We start from the raw sequence: 17,944 nt of genomic DNA on the forward strand, positions 1-17,944 counted from the left end.
CGTGAGAAACTGTAAGGCTTCAGCTTTACATTTGCAGCTTATCTAAGAATAAGCTAACAGAGACAAAGTTTCTACCCTCTAAAGATTCTGTCTTTGACCTTCCCACCCTTCTCCCTCAGTTCAAGCCTCTCATTTTTCTCTGTTGATCACTGGTGAATTTCAGGCTCTCAGTCAAACTGCAGCTCTGAGTGAATCAATGAGGAGCTATTCTTTGGTAGAGTGCTCTTTTGGAAGGCCTCCAGCACAATTTCGCTATAAAGAAGTCTGATTATATACAATGGCTCTTGGTCCTAGATACTAGCTTTTGTGCTTCTAGCTACTTGAATGCTTTAAAACCCTTGTTTGATTAGAAAGAGTTACAGGTATATTTATTTACTTATTATTATAGAATTTTGATCCAAATTTTTGGGAACTTTTGACAAGGTAAAAATTTCAATAGCGTATCTTCTTTTTAAAAAAAAAAAATACTTAAAGCAACTGAGACAATGTAAATGCTACAAATAATGATTGCATCTTCAGCTTTATTCCAGTCTGTCTTCATGTTTTACTCCATAGCTTTAGCATTTGTTGCCCATTATTAGCTGTGTGTCCTCCTTTTGCTGTAGCCATCTTTCTTTCTTTCTTTTTTTTTCTTAGCCCATCTGCTTCAAGGTTTGACGTCTTGTGCATTCAGGCTTGCTCCTCTGCATACCTGGGTTGTAACAAGTTATTATTAAATTATTTGAGATATTGTTGCCTTTCTATCAATTTAAAACAATTTTGCCATTCTTCTCAGATCTCTGGCATTTTTACCCAAGGAACTGCCACTCACGGGATGATTTCTCTTTTTTGGACCATCCTCTGTAAACCATAGAGAAAATCTCAGTAGAGCACCAGTTTCTGGCTTACTCAGACCAGAACTCAGCTGGCCATCTTGACCATGTCTACATGGCCAAATGCATAGAGTTGCTGCTGTTTTATTGGCTCATTAGATACTTATATCAATGAGCAGTTGAGCACGCGTACCTAACAGTGAGTGGTGGGTTGTAACAGGAGGTTGGTGCGGGTGGAGAGACTAGCGACGTTAGCTAGGGCTAGCACTAGCCATGCCCGGGCAACTCATAAATATAGCCGACAAGATTCAGAATACAGTGCCTTTATTTGGCAGAACTTAAGACCATCAAACGCCAGGTCTCCACGGCTCTACATAGCCAGGTCATACATGACAATAGACACAGAGAGCGTCCCGCGATCAGCTTGTCACAACGTAGAGCTCGCGCTCCAAGATGTCGGCTGGGTGGGCATCAGCGGCGTTCTGCAGTGGTTCTTAGTCCAACACACACAACAAGGAAGAAGCACCACCTTGGGGCATCATTCAGCCTTACAACATATCCCATCCCTGTTGCTCTGGCTGTTACAGGGTGTAGTGTTAATATATTAAAATAATCATCATAAGTGTGGTAACATAATATCATTTTCATTATAATTGTACACGCTTAGTCTGATTTGTATTTATTTATTCATTTTTGTCATGATGACTTGGAGAGTTTTTCAGTGTATGAAAAAAATCTCCTTAATATTTAATGTTAAAAAGGAGATGTTAGCATGTTCGTGCTGTGCCGTTACACACAGTGTCGAATCCCCTACTGAGCTTTATACTAAAAGGATCAGAGAAGAAAAGATATCGCATATATTTCTTCCCTGCAGCAGTAACACACCGACAAACCAGAATTCAAGTCCCCCCCCAAAAAGTTACAATTTGGATCTTAATCAAGACACATGTTAATTTGAAAAGAAAAGAGAGAAAAGATTGGTTCCACCTTTTCAGGTTTCCCTTTCTTCTTTTCTTACTCTTCTCACCTGCCCCTCAGGCAAAATTAATTTAGTTGTATTATTCACAGTAGGTTTGTTAGTTAGCTTGAGTCTCTGACTCCCTGAAGAGTTCTGTAATTACAGATTCTCACCACCGTGAATAAAAATAGTGTGTATGTGTGCAACTGCATGTCAGTGTGTGTCTGGCTCTTTATCTTTTCCAAGTTTACGTCTTCCTTTAAGAGATAATATGCCCTCTGCCATAACGCAAATGAACACGTGTTGTTGACCATCCAATGTGCAATGTGCTCACGCACACTTCTGTGATTTGCAAGAAAACAGAAAACACAATAAGTTACTGCAAGTTTTCTAATTTTTCCAGATCCGCTTCAAAGACCCCCCCCCCCCCCCCCCCCCCCCCCAAAAAAAAAAAGAAAAAAAAAAAAGAAACCTGCTGCCAGCTTGACACCTTAATTAGATTACTGTTTCAGGTTTTCAGTAATACGAGGGAGCAGCATCTTCTTGTGTTGCATCCTCAAGAGGACCTTCCTCTGTAACTGAGACAAATTATAAATCACGTCTGAGCTGTTGAAAATCAATAGCAAGGTGCAAATTAGATCTCATTTGATTTTTCATCTCCCTCTTTCAATATTTCACAAGAAATGAGATGGATGGGTTTTTTGTACGAACAATATGGAAAGAAACAAGCAAAATAATTTGCTGGAGACAGATTGCATTTTTACACCAACTGATATTGTTATATTGTGATAAAATTTTGTTTACAGTCTTGGAGAAAATTAATCTTTAGACTGTTTCTGGTGCACAAACATATCTAGAGATAACATTATTGTATTAAAATAAAGCAGAAAAGATTATCATCAATAGACAAAAACATTTCAATTATTTTGAAATGACAGAATTTTCTACACTTCTTCTTTTCGGCCACAGCAGCTTTAATCTACAGTAGAGCGAGACAGGAAACAGGGGGAAAGACATGGGGGAAGCCACACAGGCAGGCTGGTGGCAGGCCGGGACTCGAGCCTGCACCGCCCACACTGCAAGGCGGTATATGCATGTGGTCTCCAGCTTCACCACTAAGCCACCTGGGCACACGACACTTTTTTTGTTTTTTTAATAATCCAGTACTGTGCAACAGTCTTGACTTATCTCCCATTTCTTTATATTTTGTTAGGAAAATGTGAAATCAGTGCAGTGATTTACTGAAACATGTGCAACTATACATGGAAATACAGTATATAAAGCAAAAGTAGAGTTGGTAAAATTCTAAAAAAATTGAAAGTCAATGTTTGGTGAGACCACCTTTATTCTTCAACACAGCCTGAACTCGCTTTGGCAGCTTACTTGTAATTTCTTTAAGTAGTCTTCAGGAATAGTTCTCCAGGCTTCTTGAAGGACATTCAAAGCTCTTCTTTGGATGCTGGCTGCCTTTTGCTCTCTTCTCTGTCAAGATGATCCCTCACTGCTTCAACAACAATATTGAGATCTGGGCTCTGGGGAGGCCAATCCTTGACTGATCGCTGTTCCATTGTGTGTTTTTCTGTTCAGGTATGCTTTTACTGCACTGGCAGTGTCATTTGGGATCATGCTAAAAAAATGAAGCTGTGCCAATAACTGTGCTGTGCTGTAACATGATGGTGTTTTGACCTAAAGATACAACTTAAAATTGGTTCTTTGCTAAATTGTCTGTTGCGCTTATACACAACTGGCTCATCCCTTGACTTAGGTGCCTTTTTTAAAATGCTTGAATGATTCTTAGGTGAGTATTAAGTGGTTCAACAAATAAAGCATAAAGAAATGAGGGGCAACTAAAGATTTTTGCACAGTACTATATGCTGGTAGCAAATAGGGAATCTGGTTTATTGTGGCTAAAGTGGCTTTTCTCTGTAGTTACTAGTCAGCACAGCACACTTCCAGTCATGTAATTCTAAACTGTTTTGTCTGTTGATTTTATCTTTCAGTGGCCCCAAGTTAATGGCCTATTTCTGAGAGAGGGAATTGATTTAGTTATATGAGCTGAAGGAAGAAATGAATAGAAATGGAGGTAGATATGGTGTCATTTGTCTTTTGAAAGCTGCTTTTTTGTTGTTGTTTTTCAGTCAGTAGGTGCCAGCTAGTAGGTGTGTGTGTGTGTGTGTGTGTGTGTGTGTGTGTGTGTGTGTGTGTGTGTGTGTGTGTGTGTGTGTGTGTGTGTGTGTGTGTGTGTTTTAGATGATAAAAAACTCACATTTTTGTTGCATCACTCAGCAATGCAACCAGGATGGTTTCCCCACCTGAGGATCGATGGCAGTCTTTTACAGTGTGGTTCAAAAGCCTCCATCTGCCTCTTAGGACACTTACACACACAAATGCCTGACAACAGTGCTGACAGCACTTAAACACACAGCTGGAGAGCGCTCGGTCCAGTCTTTTGACATTAGTATGTTGTACAAAAACCTGAGAACATTCTTTTGCTGAAATTTTAGCAGGCTCTGCCTAAAATATTGTGGGTCTCATTCACAAATAGCATTTATGATGCAATCCATTCTTATACTCCTGATTTTCTTCAGTAATCCAAAAGAAAAATTTTTAAACTGTAAAGACACTTGATTGGGCTAGGGAAAGGTTGTAGTTTTGGTTAAATATTTTAAACAGTGACTCATCCTGCCTCATGCTTCAGACAAGCATTGACATTTTTGATAGTTATCGAACACCCTTATCATTCCTTTTAACTAATTAATTATTTTAGGGTGCATAAATAAAACTATATGCAATTAAATTAGTAGCCAGAAACATATTTATTGGCAAAATCAAAACATTTTATTGTCTTTCATGTGGGTCTGAGACCACATTAAGAGTTTATTATGCTTTCATGTAATCCTGTTATACAGTAAATACGGCTATTCTTTAAGTTTCCAAAAGCACTGCCTGCTTAGTAGCGTTGTTATAACTGGAAACATGGTATCAGAACTGAATTGTTCCAAGTCACGTTGTTATTCTGGGCAAATAGAGGCTTTCTTGACATCGAATGATGGCTAGACTTAAGGTTTCTAAGGTGGCAGTGCATGGTGCTGGAAACTGGATCTGTTGTATCCAAAGCACGATTCAGGCAGACCAAACGTGACCGCACCATCAGAAAATCAATACATCAAGCCTTGTTTGTAAATGAGCAAACAGAAAGCAGACAGAAAAGGTGAGAAAGAAAAGAAGCTAAATCACAGAATATGCTAAATAAAGCAAAAGTATTCCTGGTCAAAGGAGAATTGTGGTTTTAAATGGATAAGAGATTTTTAATGTGGTTCCTGATTTTTCAAACTATATGCCCTCACAAAAGCCAAACACACAGTGGCTATATTATATTTCCCTCAGGGTTTGCACTAAAATGATCAATACAATGTGCTTTTAGCGGGACTCTGGGATGCTGAAACTTATATGGTGACAAGTCAGCAGGTCTCTTGAACTTAAACCTGCTTTAAAGTACCGTCAAACTAATACAACCCAATAAACATTTGGGGGAAAGTTACCTGTGGTCAGATGTTTACAGACACTCCTCATGGGCATGAATGTCAAGTTAATTTTCGGCTTTTAATGATTTCTTTGAACTGTTCTTTTTCCAGGGTGGAATGATTATACAGCATACATTTTTAATCGCTTTACAAAAACACGAATTAGGCCCACAAGTTTGAATTTGTTTTGAATTTTCTCTAATCCACACAGGATCAAAAGTATACAGGCTATATATATATCCCTACTCCCAACTAATATTTGGATAAATGTCCCTTAGCAAGTTATACCTCAACCAAAGGCTTTTGGTAACCATCAACAGGCTTCTGGCAGAATTCTGGCTGAATTGGTAGAGTTCATTTAAATTGGTTGGTTTCCTGGCACAGACACAGCTTTAAGCATGCATACAAATTTTCAATACGGTTGAAGCCTGGGTTTTTAGAAGGCCATTCCAGAAGCTTAATGTTAGCCTGCTTTATACATTCCAAAACAGTTTTGATGTGTGTTTGGGATCACTGTCCTGTCGGAGGACCCAACTGTGTCCAAGTTTTGACCATCTAACTGTTGATTTGAGGGGAAGTTTGGCGCTAGTCCTCTTTTTTCATTTTTCCATCCACTGGGAGCAAAACAGCCCCAAAGCATGATGCTACCACCACCATGCTTGGCAGCTGGTACAGTGTTCTTATGTTTGAAAGCCTTATCTTTACTCCTCCAAATATAACTCTTGTCATTGTGGCCAAACAGCTCAATCATTGTCTCGTCTGACCATGAAATTTTGCTCCAGACAGCATTTGGCTTGTTCATGTGGGCAGCTGCAAATTTCAGTCAAGCTCAAATGTGTCAATTTTGGATCAGGATCTTCTTTCTTGGTCGGCACCCTCACAGTCTGTGCTGATGTAAAACATCACTGTGGAAAGTCATGCTGGTGTTCCAGCAGTTTCCAGTTCATGGCAGGTTTGGGTCCTCCTGGGTTGTTCCTGTTTAGAAATGGCTCCAAGAGACCTTCCCAACTTGTGTAAATCTACCATTCTTCTTCTTAGAGCTTCACTGAGTTCTTTGGACTTTCCCAAGTAGTAAAGTATTGGTCAATCCAGTGAGTGCTGCAAACAAATCCCTTTTATGCTGGCAAAGAGAAACTACCAGTTCAATTCAATTATTATTTATGAGAAGTTGACTGGTCTTGGCCTTGTCTAGTTGAAAGACATTGTTGAACCTTCAGCGCTACTTATTAAAAGATTTAATTGAGTGTATGTATGTATGTATTTGAGCCTGTATGTATACCCTGTGTGGATTAGAGAACATCTAAAATAATTCAGATTTGTGCACCTAATTCTTGTTTTTTAAAGTCATTAAAGATGTATGCTGTACACCCTGGAAAAAGAACAGTTCAAATAAATTATTAAAAGATCAAAATTACCTTGACTTCACGTCTGTGACGAGTGTATGTTAACTTTTATGAAATCTGAATTCTGAATCTGAATCTATTTATTGTCATTGTACACGCAAGTTGCACAACGAAATTTAAAATGCAGTCCTTCCAGGTGCCTCAGACAATAAATAATAAAAGTATGAGTGATAAAAGAATGAATAAAATACAATACATAATAATAAATTAAAAATAAGAAGAATCTAGCCCCAATACACACACCCCCATGCACACACAGTCACCACTACCACCCCACATCACTTTCCATTGGACAGCATAGAGTTCAGCATAAAAGCTGTTTCCGTTTTGACCACAGCTGTATAAATCATTCAGAAAAGTAGTTAAATTACTTTACAAATTATCTTCAGCAAGGATTGTCTTATATTACTCATTAATTTACTGTTGTTATGGGAGTAAGTGACTATAATGTCATTAGAGCATTCAAATTTTAATCCCTTACACTATTTGCTACTTTAAAAAATGCAATATTGCCCACATGGGTAATAAAACAGACAATTAACATGTGCCAACTTAATCACAGTAAACTTTAGAGTCCTCAGATGTATTAATGCATTGTCACAAAGGTACAACAGTTGAGACCAAAGTAGGGTTATGATATTACAATCCAATCACACGTTCAGGAACATCTCCACACAGACTAACAACAAATCTGGCACAATTAAAGCTAGTTTGCACTGAGAAAATCCCAAAGACCCAAATCTACTGGAGGGGCAGAGAATTTCAGGTCTCTGACAGCATGTTCAGCAATGTTAGCTGGGGCAAGACCATTTAATGATTTCCAGACAAAAAGAAGTTTGTATCTCAATCTTTAGCTAACAGGGATCAGTGAAGCGAGGTGATTAATGGGGGTTTCTCTTGCTTGAACACTAGTGCAGAGTTCTGTGCTGCAGAAAGGATTAAGAGGTCAGCGTGACACCAACAATGATGACTTCTACCACATGCAAGTGGCCCTGAGTCTAATATGAGTACCAGATTTTTGTAAAATTATTTGATTAATGGAGTTGTCACAGTCATGTGGATTTGCTCACAAGGCTGAAGTAAATCCACAGCAATATATAAACCCCTCTAAGGGACCTGAATGAAATAACGCACCATCCGGAGAATGAAATACTTGGAGGGAGTAAGTAGTGCTGAGGTTAGTTCACCAGCTCTAGCCTTCTAGGGTAGTTCTGATTGGATTTATTTTTCATTCTCATGTAGAAAGGCAACAGCTTTTGCCTGGTACTTTGCTAAGGCAATTATATGCTCTTTCTATAAAATAGAACTGCATCAAGTAAGGAAAAAGACCTAACCAAAAAAACACTCATGTAATACAAAGAGAAAAAAATGTGTAGGCTTCAAAGAAATGGACCATAGCCTCTCTACGCTGTCTTTGAGTTGAGTGTAATAAGCGAGACAAGGGGGTTGAGCCTTTGATGGCCTTACAGATTTTCACAATCTTGCCAAGCTCTTTTTTTTCTTTGAAATTGAGATTCGATGAAAATGGATTAGAAGCATGTCAATTAGCACATAACCTCAATCTACATAACATTATAACACAGCAAAGCAGAGTATGTCATAATCCAAAGATACTGCTGTTAGTTATTTTGGCTTTAAGCAAAGCATCAATCAATTATGTGACAACATAAAGAAAAATATATGTTTACCCAGTGGGTATTTTGGTGTTTGTTTGCTTGACTATCGGCTCTTTATCCCTCTGTTTAAAGCTGTGCCTCTTTTGTTCCGAACAGGTGACGAAATGATGGATTGATTTGTCACTACAACTTATTAATAACTCTAATAATAAAGTCACGGTGAAAGGAAATTAAAGCATCGGTGATTGTCTCTATGTGAGATACTTAGAAATAAGCAACATGCTGTGATGTGCTGATTAGAAAGTCAGAGAAAACAAACCAAAATCCAATCAAACACAACCAGAACTCATCTCTGCCACCCAATCACAACATGCTGGCCAGCCTAAAAGCTCAACAAATCTGTGTGGTTTTTCCATATAACACATGATTAATTAGTTAAGAAATATAAAACTGTCACATAAACACATATTTATAAATCTCTCCAAACAGGACTGGCCATGAAACATATGCCTGCTTAAAATCATCAGAGGCAAACAAAAAATAAGAAAATATGTGTTAGACTTGATATAAATGTGGAGATAATCTACACCAGCTGGCTAGTTTGTTGTTCAGGACTTGTTGAGACTTAGAAAATGCATAAATTAGCCTTGATTCTCCTCACTGATCAATTAAAGGTCGATAAGTGGCAACGGGGGAAAAAAAGATGTGCATTCCTTTAAATTCTGTTAAGCTTTTATTGTTTTTTTTGGTTTCCTTTCACAGAGGGATTCCAGGAAAGAAATGTGGCACTATTATCCTGACTGCAGAGGAGCTGAGCAACTGTCGAGTGAGTAAACCATAATAATCCCCCTGCCAAACACATATTAGCAAGTAAACATCTGCTAGCAAAGCCTGGTTAAACAGACGTCACACATAAAGTGGATAGAGCAGGATGGGAGCTGGAAGGGACAAAAAGAAATACGGGCAAGCACTTACAGAAAAATCCTTTAGTCCACTTTGTGAAATAACCCCAAAATATTTGTAAAAAGGTTTTTATTGGCCCCTTTTGAATAATTTCAACGACCAATGCCAATAGCATGTTGATTATATCTACCTGTGCAGAAGGTCATGCTCTTGATTTGAGATTTTGATATTTAAACACTTTGCTAAATCTGTAGAATACTTGTCACCTGCTCATATGGCTGCCTTACAGGCAGCTTGAAGTAATATTATGTGCTGAGCAGTTGGGCTTGTTTCTATGAAGAGAAACTTCGCAGTAAATGAGGTTTTCTTCTGTTTGTATGATGTTAGTGTGGGCAGTTTTCCAACAACTCAGATATGTGAAAAACTAAGGAAAAATATTTCTGTACATATTTTTAAAAGAAAAAAGGAAGCTGTCTACTTACACACTTATTCTTCATGGTGAGTTCTAGGAAAATGCATATTTATTTGATAAAAGTACCAAAACACAAGTATTACATTGGAATTGATCAAATTTATTAGTTTTAACCAGCCTCATGCATCTTCCTATTTCCTCACTATCCATCTTTGTATGCATTTAGATTGCCTCTATATGTGTCTTTGTTCCTCCCTACATATCTACTGTATATGGTTATTTTTAATGTCAGCAATCTTTCTTACTATTTCTACAATATGGTCGTTGTATAAATTATTACATGAATAGTTAATATGTCTCAAAAATGCTTTCTCAAACTGTGGCCTTAAGTACACGTACCTTTTTTTTTTGTTTTTTTTATAGATTCTTTGCCAGGTTTTGCTTTGGACTTTGACTGTTATGAATTTAAAATCAGCGTACTGTATAATACTGTATAATGCACTGGATCCAGAACTTGAAAAAAAATGTTGCCTCAAGAAAAAAAAAGAGAGTAAGATTTCTTATAAAATCTAAAACAGCAGAAAATACCTAATTTTGTTAATTTTGTAAAATTGAGCATATGGCTAAAAAGATGGGTGGCACCATGGTGCAGTGATTAGCACTGTCGCCTCACAGCAAGAAGGTACTGGGTTTGAACCTACCGGCCAGGAGGTTGTAAATCGGCTGTAGGTATGAATATGAGCGTGCATGGTTGTCTGTCTCTATGGGCTGGCCTTGTGACAGACAGACTGTTCAGGGTGTACCCCACCTCTCACTGTATGACAGCAGGTGAAGGCTCCAGCCCCCACCACAACCCCCAAATTGGAAAAGTAGAAGAAAATGGATGGTTGGATGGTTCACCATACCCAGTGGTGGTGCTAGAATTCTCAATGTGTGTAAACATATGACTTAGTAGAAAGATTCAGGGATCCCAGTCATTGTACTACATTTCACCTCTCTTCTTTACAGACCTACAGGCAGCCATGGGAGAAAGATGTTGAAGATGTAAAGGAAAAGTTAGAAATCAGTATGGCACCTATGCAGCTTCACTGCTTGAGCCCCAATTAGTCAGCAATGAAAACACTGCTGATTATTTTCTGATGACCAGCTAATCAAGTAATTGTTGCAGCTCTACTGTTTGTGTATCAGTCTGGATATATGCACATCTACCCATCTGTATAAAAATGTATTAAAAATAATCTATCACACGTCAACACACACACACACACACACACACACACACACACACACACACACACACACACACACACACACACACACATGGCAGCTTGGTGTTACACACTGTGCACTGACCTGCTCTCTAATGAAAGGACCCGAGAACATGATGTGGTGAATGTTGAATGCCTCCTCAGCCAACTTTGCCATACAGATTTTAAATGGTTCACTGGGGTCCCGGCATGCAGATTAAAACAGGAGCAAGTGAATGCAAGAAGCAGTCCAAAGAGAAACGGAATAACATAGAGAGAGTGAAAGGGAAAGAAAAAATGGCTCAATGAAAATGAAAGATCAAACGAGCTGTGATAAGATGATGAAACAGACATTTCAGTGTGCACACAAGTGTGTCTAGATGAGAGAAAAAGACAGAATCAAACAGATAGAGACAGTCACAAAGGCACTGAAATGAATCAATATAGGACTATTTCACGCCCGGTGTATACCAGCTCTTAGCTATAAAAACTGCTTGGCTGATGATAGTGTGAGACTGAGTGATGATTAATTAAAACACCAGCCTGCCTGACCTTGTCCCCTGCAGCCTGTGGGATCGTCACATACAAACACACACATACACACGTGTGTGAACTGTCTCTTTCACACACGTGTTCACCACCTGCTTTAGGACTCATATCAGAATCATTCAAAAAATGTTTTGTTACATTTTAGGTCACCTGCAAAGGCTCAGATTTCTATGTGAAAGGGGTCACTTGTAGTAAATGACCCAATGTAAAAATATTGGTAGCGCTTTTTATTACAGCTTGGTAATGATGTGGTATAGTAGGGTAGTAAGGTGGAAATAGCAAGTTATTACCACTTAAATGCCAAAGTAAAATCCAAGTAATTATCTTGTATGAACAGTGGTTATGCCTGAATAATATTGCATTGAACTTTATGTAACTGGTTAATAACTGGCCAGAGACTCGGGATAATAATGTGGAAACGTGTGAACCTATGAGGCAAAAGCAAATAGTAATAGTATAGTAATACACTGGTAACAATATAACAGCCTGCTAGCAATAAAATGGTAATATCTGTGCATTCAAATTTTTACACATTGACTTACACACTGTCGTAACCTTATAATAATGAGGTAATAGTGTTTAATAGTTTTTGAACATATTAGACTAAAATTACAATATTATATTACTAGATTTAATCTTTGTCTTTCCAGCTTTATTCTTTGTTTGGAGGTAAAACTGACAATATTATGTTGAATGTTATGGTTTATTACATGGAAGGACTTGTGGTAATTTCTATGTAATAACCAGCAATAAGGGCTGCAAAATGCATGTGGTAGTTTCTTAATACTTTTATTACTTTTATATTACTTTGGTAATTAAGTGGAAATAACTTGATACTTCCATATTATGACCTTCTTGTTTACCTCACTATTAATAGAAAATGCTACCAAAGAAAATCCATTAATTGTGAACTAATCCTACAGAGCATTACAGACACTCTTAGCTCACTTTATTACAGTCAATAACTATACTAAAGCTACTCCCACAGTCACAAGGGTTCACCACAGCAACTATATAGTGCTGCATATTCAATTTTTTTTTTTACACAGGATGCCCTTTTCTGATACAACCCCCAAAGGAATTGTGTCTCCTCCTGGTATTGAACCAGGGCTCTTTGATTGTTAGGCAAATGTGTAAAGCACTACACTAGCCTTTAGTCAATAACAGCAATAATAAAGTTTATTTGTGTAGCACTTATCAAAACAGCCACTACAGAGTGCTTCCCCGAAACACAGAATTAAAGAACTATGACTATATTATTTTTACTATATAACACTCACCACTCTTAGAGCACTGTTTTCAGCCACAGACAAGATACTTTTTCATAATAAAATACTCTAAAGGTGTTGAATACTATACTGTATACTGTAACTAAACCTAAAAAAACCAAACAACTTACAAACTCTGCTGTATATCACTTACCTTCTTCACCATGTCTGGAGAGACAACCAAGTCTTGACCGAAGTACAGTTTGTGGGTTTTGTGAACATGAGTTTATAATGATAGCCTCGCTGGTGGGTCTGGTAAGATTTAAGAGGTTAACATGCATTAAGTATTAATGAACTGGCGTTATTACCAGTTTCTATTTATGATGTAGTCCCAGTCGAAACAAGTATGTGATGGTCCAGTGTTTTTAAGCCTTTTTGCTTACGTAGTCTGCAGCAGGAAGTTTTAATACATCTATTCGCATAAATGATTAAATTTTATCAGCCTTATTTACATATGTAAAGTGCTGCAACAACAGTAAAAGATGAAAGTACTGCAAATATCAAGTATCTTTGAAAAGCTCCACAGTGTATCACCATAGTTGCTGTAGCTCTAATATGGAAATACATTTTAAAAGAAGTGCAAGTACATTTAGGATGCTGTCTAGGGGCTGTGTGCATAGAGTCTGAACCTAAGCTGATGCTATTCACATTATTGCCATGTTGGATAAACCGTAAAGGGCTAAATTGGGATTTTTAATGTACACATCTTGCAACCTAAGCATGTAGAGTGAACATCTGGATTTATAGTCAGTAGGCTATCATATCAGAATGTTTGAGTTTCCTATCTAGTGTGTTGCAATCTTAATTTCAGTGTGTATTTAAGGGTGGAATTCTTGCATATTATAAGCTTTCTTTAGTCAGACCTACTGCCACAACATAATTACTATTATGAGTTACCAGGTTGGAATAATATTTGCAGATGCCATCAGTAACTTGGTGATTCTTACTCAGCATGTGGAAATGAATCACTGCGTTAAAAGCCTTTAAAAAAAAGCCAAGGTATTTAAGAGTGAAAAAAATATTTCTTCACCCTTCTGTTGGTGATGCCATAGACCAGAGCAGGCTTAGGCCAAAGAAATGACTGATAAATGAATGCTGACCCACTGAAGCATCCCTGTTTACATTTGACTACAGCTGCAATTAGTCTATAATCTCTAGATCTTATGGTACAAGTGACATTGGTTTTCATTGTTGACATCATTAACCCTATAGAGTAAAGAAAGGGGTCTTGGTCTTAAAGGTGGATTCAGTGTAGTGCTCTGTGTTCTTTAATGTGCTTGGACCGTGGTTCACTTCTCATTTGAAATCAAGGCTAATTTCTTTTACCCATTATTAACATTTTCTCTGAAGCTACATGTCTTGACATTTAACTTTGAGATAAAAAAAGAAAATAGGTATTGCAAATGTTCCATGTTGTATCACCCTGCTCTATCTACCTGACACATTTATTGGATTCAATTAATTTATTATTCATCGTAATGCCCCCCATAATATATAAATAAACAAACAAACCATGCAGCCATGGTTAAAATATTTCTGATTATTTATTCACTGATTTCCACAACAGATTGACTTTGATAAATCTGAACCATATGGACAAAATACCATGAGAGCTTATGAAACAGAGCTACCAATTAAAGACAAGGTTGCTCTCCTATTTAATCAAGTTTATGAGCCATGCAGCAAAGTAATCAATTTGAGTATACTGAAACACTTCACCAACTCCTAGTACTGGTTATTAAAAGTTCTTGCAGCTATCCAAACACAGTGAATCTAGAAATATTAGGTCACATAAATTTGATTAACACCCACTTGCTGACACTATCAACACACCCGAAGCAACTAATTTGCGGGGGTGGTTACGGCTTCAAATGTTTCGGGGGTCTGTGGCGGTCTGTTTTAAATCCTAAATCCTGCAGGATTTCCGACAACATTGCCACTCCCCCTCCCATTCGAGCAGGGGTATTTTCACTCGATAGTGTGCGCAATTTGCTTCCATACAGTTTTGAAAGGGCAACACAGACCACCCGTTCTCTTCCAAAAGTGCAGTAAATATACAGTATCACTGAATCCCACTTGCAATAAGGCGATTTCAGACCTGTTCATGTGGCAACTCTTTGTTCACAAAATGGGAGCAGAGAAGTTTGATTTTGCCTCCAGCATCTCTGCATTTGCTGTTGCTTTAAGAGAAACTTCCATCACATTAAAAGCTGATACAACCCCAAGAGGATTTTCATTTTGCTTTAATTGCACAAATGTAACTGCCTGCCTGACTATTTTGCCATCTGTGTGTTTGACCAAAACAGCCAGTGGAGAAGTTTTCTTACTAAGGGTACAGATGTTTACCCTTTGCATGTGTAGCAGCCAGGAACCTAATTTCTTTCCGACAGGCCCAATATATATATATATATATATATATATATGACACTTTTTCTTTTTTGATTCTATCTTTCCGTCATCTGGAGAATCGAAAATTTTTGATGAGGACGAAACATTCTCATCTGAGCAGAGCTGTTTCCCAAATCCAAATAGCAGCTCCTCGTCTGTTTGCCTCACTTGCTGTGTTTCCATTTTTTTTTTAAATCTTCTTTGATGCCTCTAAATTCCACTTCAGACTGTGCAATACATCTGAAGGGCAGGATTCAGAACATTTGGTGCGGGGCAAACTGGAACAGGTTTTCTCTCAGTGTGAGCAGAGAACAAATAGGAAATAGAAAATACAGTACAAAAAGTAGAAAGGAAAAAAACCTGGAGCAGCTGGGAATGGGGTGATTAGAAGATGCTTTGTGTGCGGAGCAGAAATTGCTGCTGCATAATTTTCCTCATGTACACTGTTTGGTAAACTTATTAAATTCTACAAAACATCATGAAAACATAGATGACAAATTTGGATTTGTTGTGGCAATAAAGAAAACAAGAAAAGGGGAAAGAAACCGAGGAAAGGAATGACCTATTTTTGGAATCACTGGTACAGTTTATAGTGATTGGGCAATCAATATGATCATGTATGTTAGTGATCATAAATTCCATGCATCAACCATGCTAACAGCAGGGTATACTTTGTATCTTCTTAAGTCCACCTTTCCTTCACTATTTCCCCTCAAACTCATCACTTTGGCTTTTAATTGATTTGCTACATTTCTCCCCCTTTTCTCATCTCACCTTTGGCATTGAGTTTTTCCCGCAATAAACCCCTGAGTCAGGAACACCCTAGCTAACACTACTTCAGGCCTATGTGTTTCTAATGAATTAGTTTATAGTATATGTTTGCCAACTTTAATTATTGCATCAGTAACTCTTTGCGCTCTGACACAAAATATTCCCCCGAAGCTGTGAATGTGTCTCTACCTAGTCTCGCCCCTCTATTTAAATATTGATACTGCGATTCTCTGCATATTAGCAAAGGGTTGTTGATCACAAAGCAGGAGTGCAAGAGCGTGTGCTTGTGGCACAGAGTGTTAATGAGGCAGGAGCAGATGCATATTTAATGTCCTCAACACGTGCCGTCATCATAAATGCTTTTATGTGCCTATCAACTCCACGGAGATTCGGTGTGTCCTTACTTGCTGACTCAAAGCAGCAATGCTACCAAAAAAAAAAAATGTTGAAGTTCAGAAATCATAAAGTGTGATCGTGCTGAACACACACCCACACATACACACACGCTTGTATGTCTAATGATAGACTGCTATTACTTTACCTTAACATTTATAGTGATAGCACAGTAAAAGAAATGATGACAATAGGCTGTGTATTTATTGTTGAATGTTTTATTAAATATAGATGGTCTAAAGATGCTGTGGTCAATATGACATTGTCTGTATTGGTTGTGAGGCGACTTCAGCTATATTTAGAGGCCTTTACTGAGGGTTAGATAAACCCAAATTGTCAGGTTGCAGCTGGATCCCTGAAACTCCTTCAGGACTGAACAACTGCTAAATTGCTAGAGCGCTTGCTGTCGATCTGCTGTAGCAGATGTGTAAAATAAATACTGCACATCCCACTCTGCAGTTTTAACTGGATTTCTGGGAATAGTTTAAAATTTATCAGGACCATATCTTTAGCACACCGTTGCTGGTGTTGTTGACACAGAAGATTCAGCCTCTGTTGAGGGTTAATATTTGCTATTTCAGTCTTTGTTTTTGTATGGGTATTATTTATTTATTTATTTTACTGGGCACAGATTCAAAATCTGTGAGGGAGGCAGGGGACAAATTTGGGGCAATACCTTCCTCACAGGCAATAGCAGCCAAATATTTAGTCCAGTATTTCCTTCATAGTTGTCTCCTTGTGGACATCTGCACTGCTTCCACCACTCCAGCTGTTTTTAGAACACACCCTGGAGGTATTATTTGACTACTGGCACCTGCACATTAGCAATTTCACCATGGGATCTCAAACTTGTGGAGAGAGCAAACATCAAGTTCTGTGTGAAAGTGACACAACCTTCATGTAAATATTGCCACTACTGATGAGAGTTTGGCATCTGGCTGCAATCCAGGAAACAAACAGCAGGGGAAGAGCCTGGGGTGCACAAGCCCGAAGCTAGCACATCAGGTCAGGAGCGTGGCTAGTAGCTTGCTCATCGTGTTTTTGAAATTCTAAAGGGCAAATTAAAGGGTTGCCCTTTTGACACAGTGGATCCAATATGCATCTTAACGTGAAGTTTCCAGAACAGGACTTAGAGAAAGTGATTAATACTAGCTGGAGCACCTGAATTTAAGGTTGAGTTGAAGCTAATGTTTTTGTTTTTTGATGGGAGTACTTTTTGATTACACCTTGTATGAAATATACTGAATTAATTACTGAAAGGTGTGACCTTTCAGGACTATGATCCGCCCTGGAACTGATGTAAATTTCAGTCCTGTAGCCTAAGGACTATGGCTGGTTCATTAATAATTTTTTATAAGGTGCAAGGGCACACTTTCACTGTGATATGCCTTCTGAGTTTTAAAAATTTAGGTGTGCTGCAGCCCAGTGCCGTTTGAACCTAGGGCTCGAACAGTTTCAAGAGCAGTAAGAAACTTGTTGAAATCAGGCACTTGTTGAAATAGAAAATATTCATGGAGTATCCAGGGAGGGGATGAAAGAAAGAACACAGAGATGAAATGAAATCTGTTTAGCTACAGCAAAAAAAAAAAAAATCTACCTCACATGTTCACATGTATTCATATGCTTGTGCATCAATCAGTAAGCAGTGTGGGAGTCCACAGTCTCCCTGAGGATTAAAAGACTGTCTTTAAGAGAATGAA

At 38.1% G+C, this 17,944-nt stretch overlaps 1 protein-coding gene across 1 annotated transcript in view; it reads left to right on the forward strand.

Annotated features, from left to right (window-relative positions):
* Positions 1-17,944, forward strand: part of cpne5b (copine Vb) — a 130,836-nt gene that overhangs the window by 73,135 nt on the left and 39,757 nt on the right. The window contains exon 7 of the mRNA XM_030729135.1: positions 9,076-9,139. Coding sequence (XP_030584995.1) covers positions 9,076-9,139 — 64 coding nt within the window. The remainder of the gene's footprint in view (positions 1-9,075; positions 9,140-17,944) is intronic.

Source organism: Archocentrus centrarchus, chromosome 5 (assembly GCF_007364275.1).
Source record: "Archocentrus centrarchus isolate MPI-CPG fArcCen1 chromosome 5, fArcCen1, whole genome shotgun sequence".
NCBI lineage: Eukaryota > Metazoa > Chordata > Actinopteri > Cichliformes > Cichlidae > Archocentrus > Archocentrus centrarchus.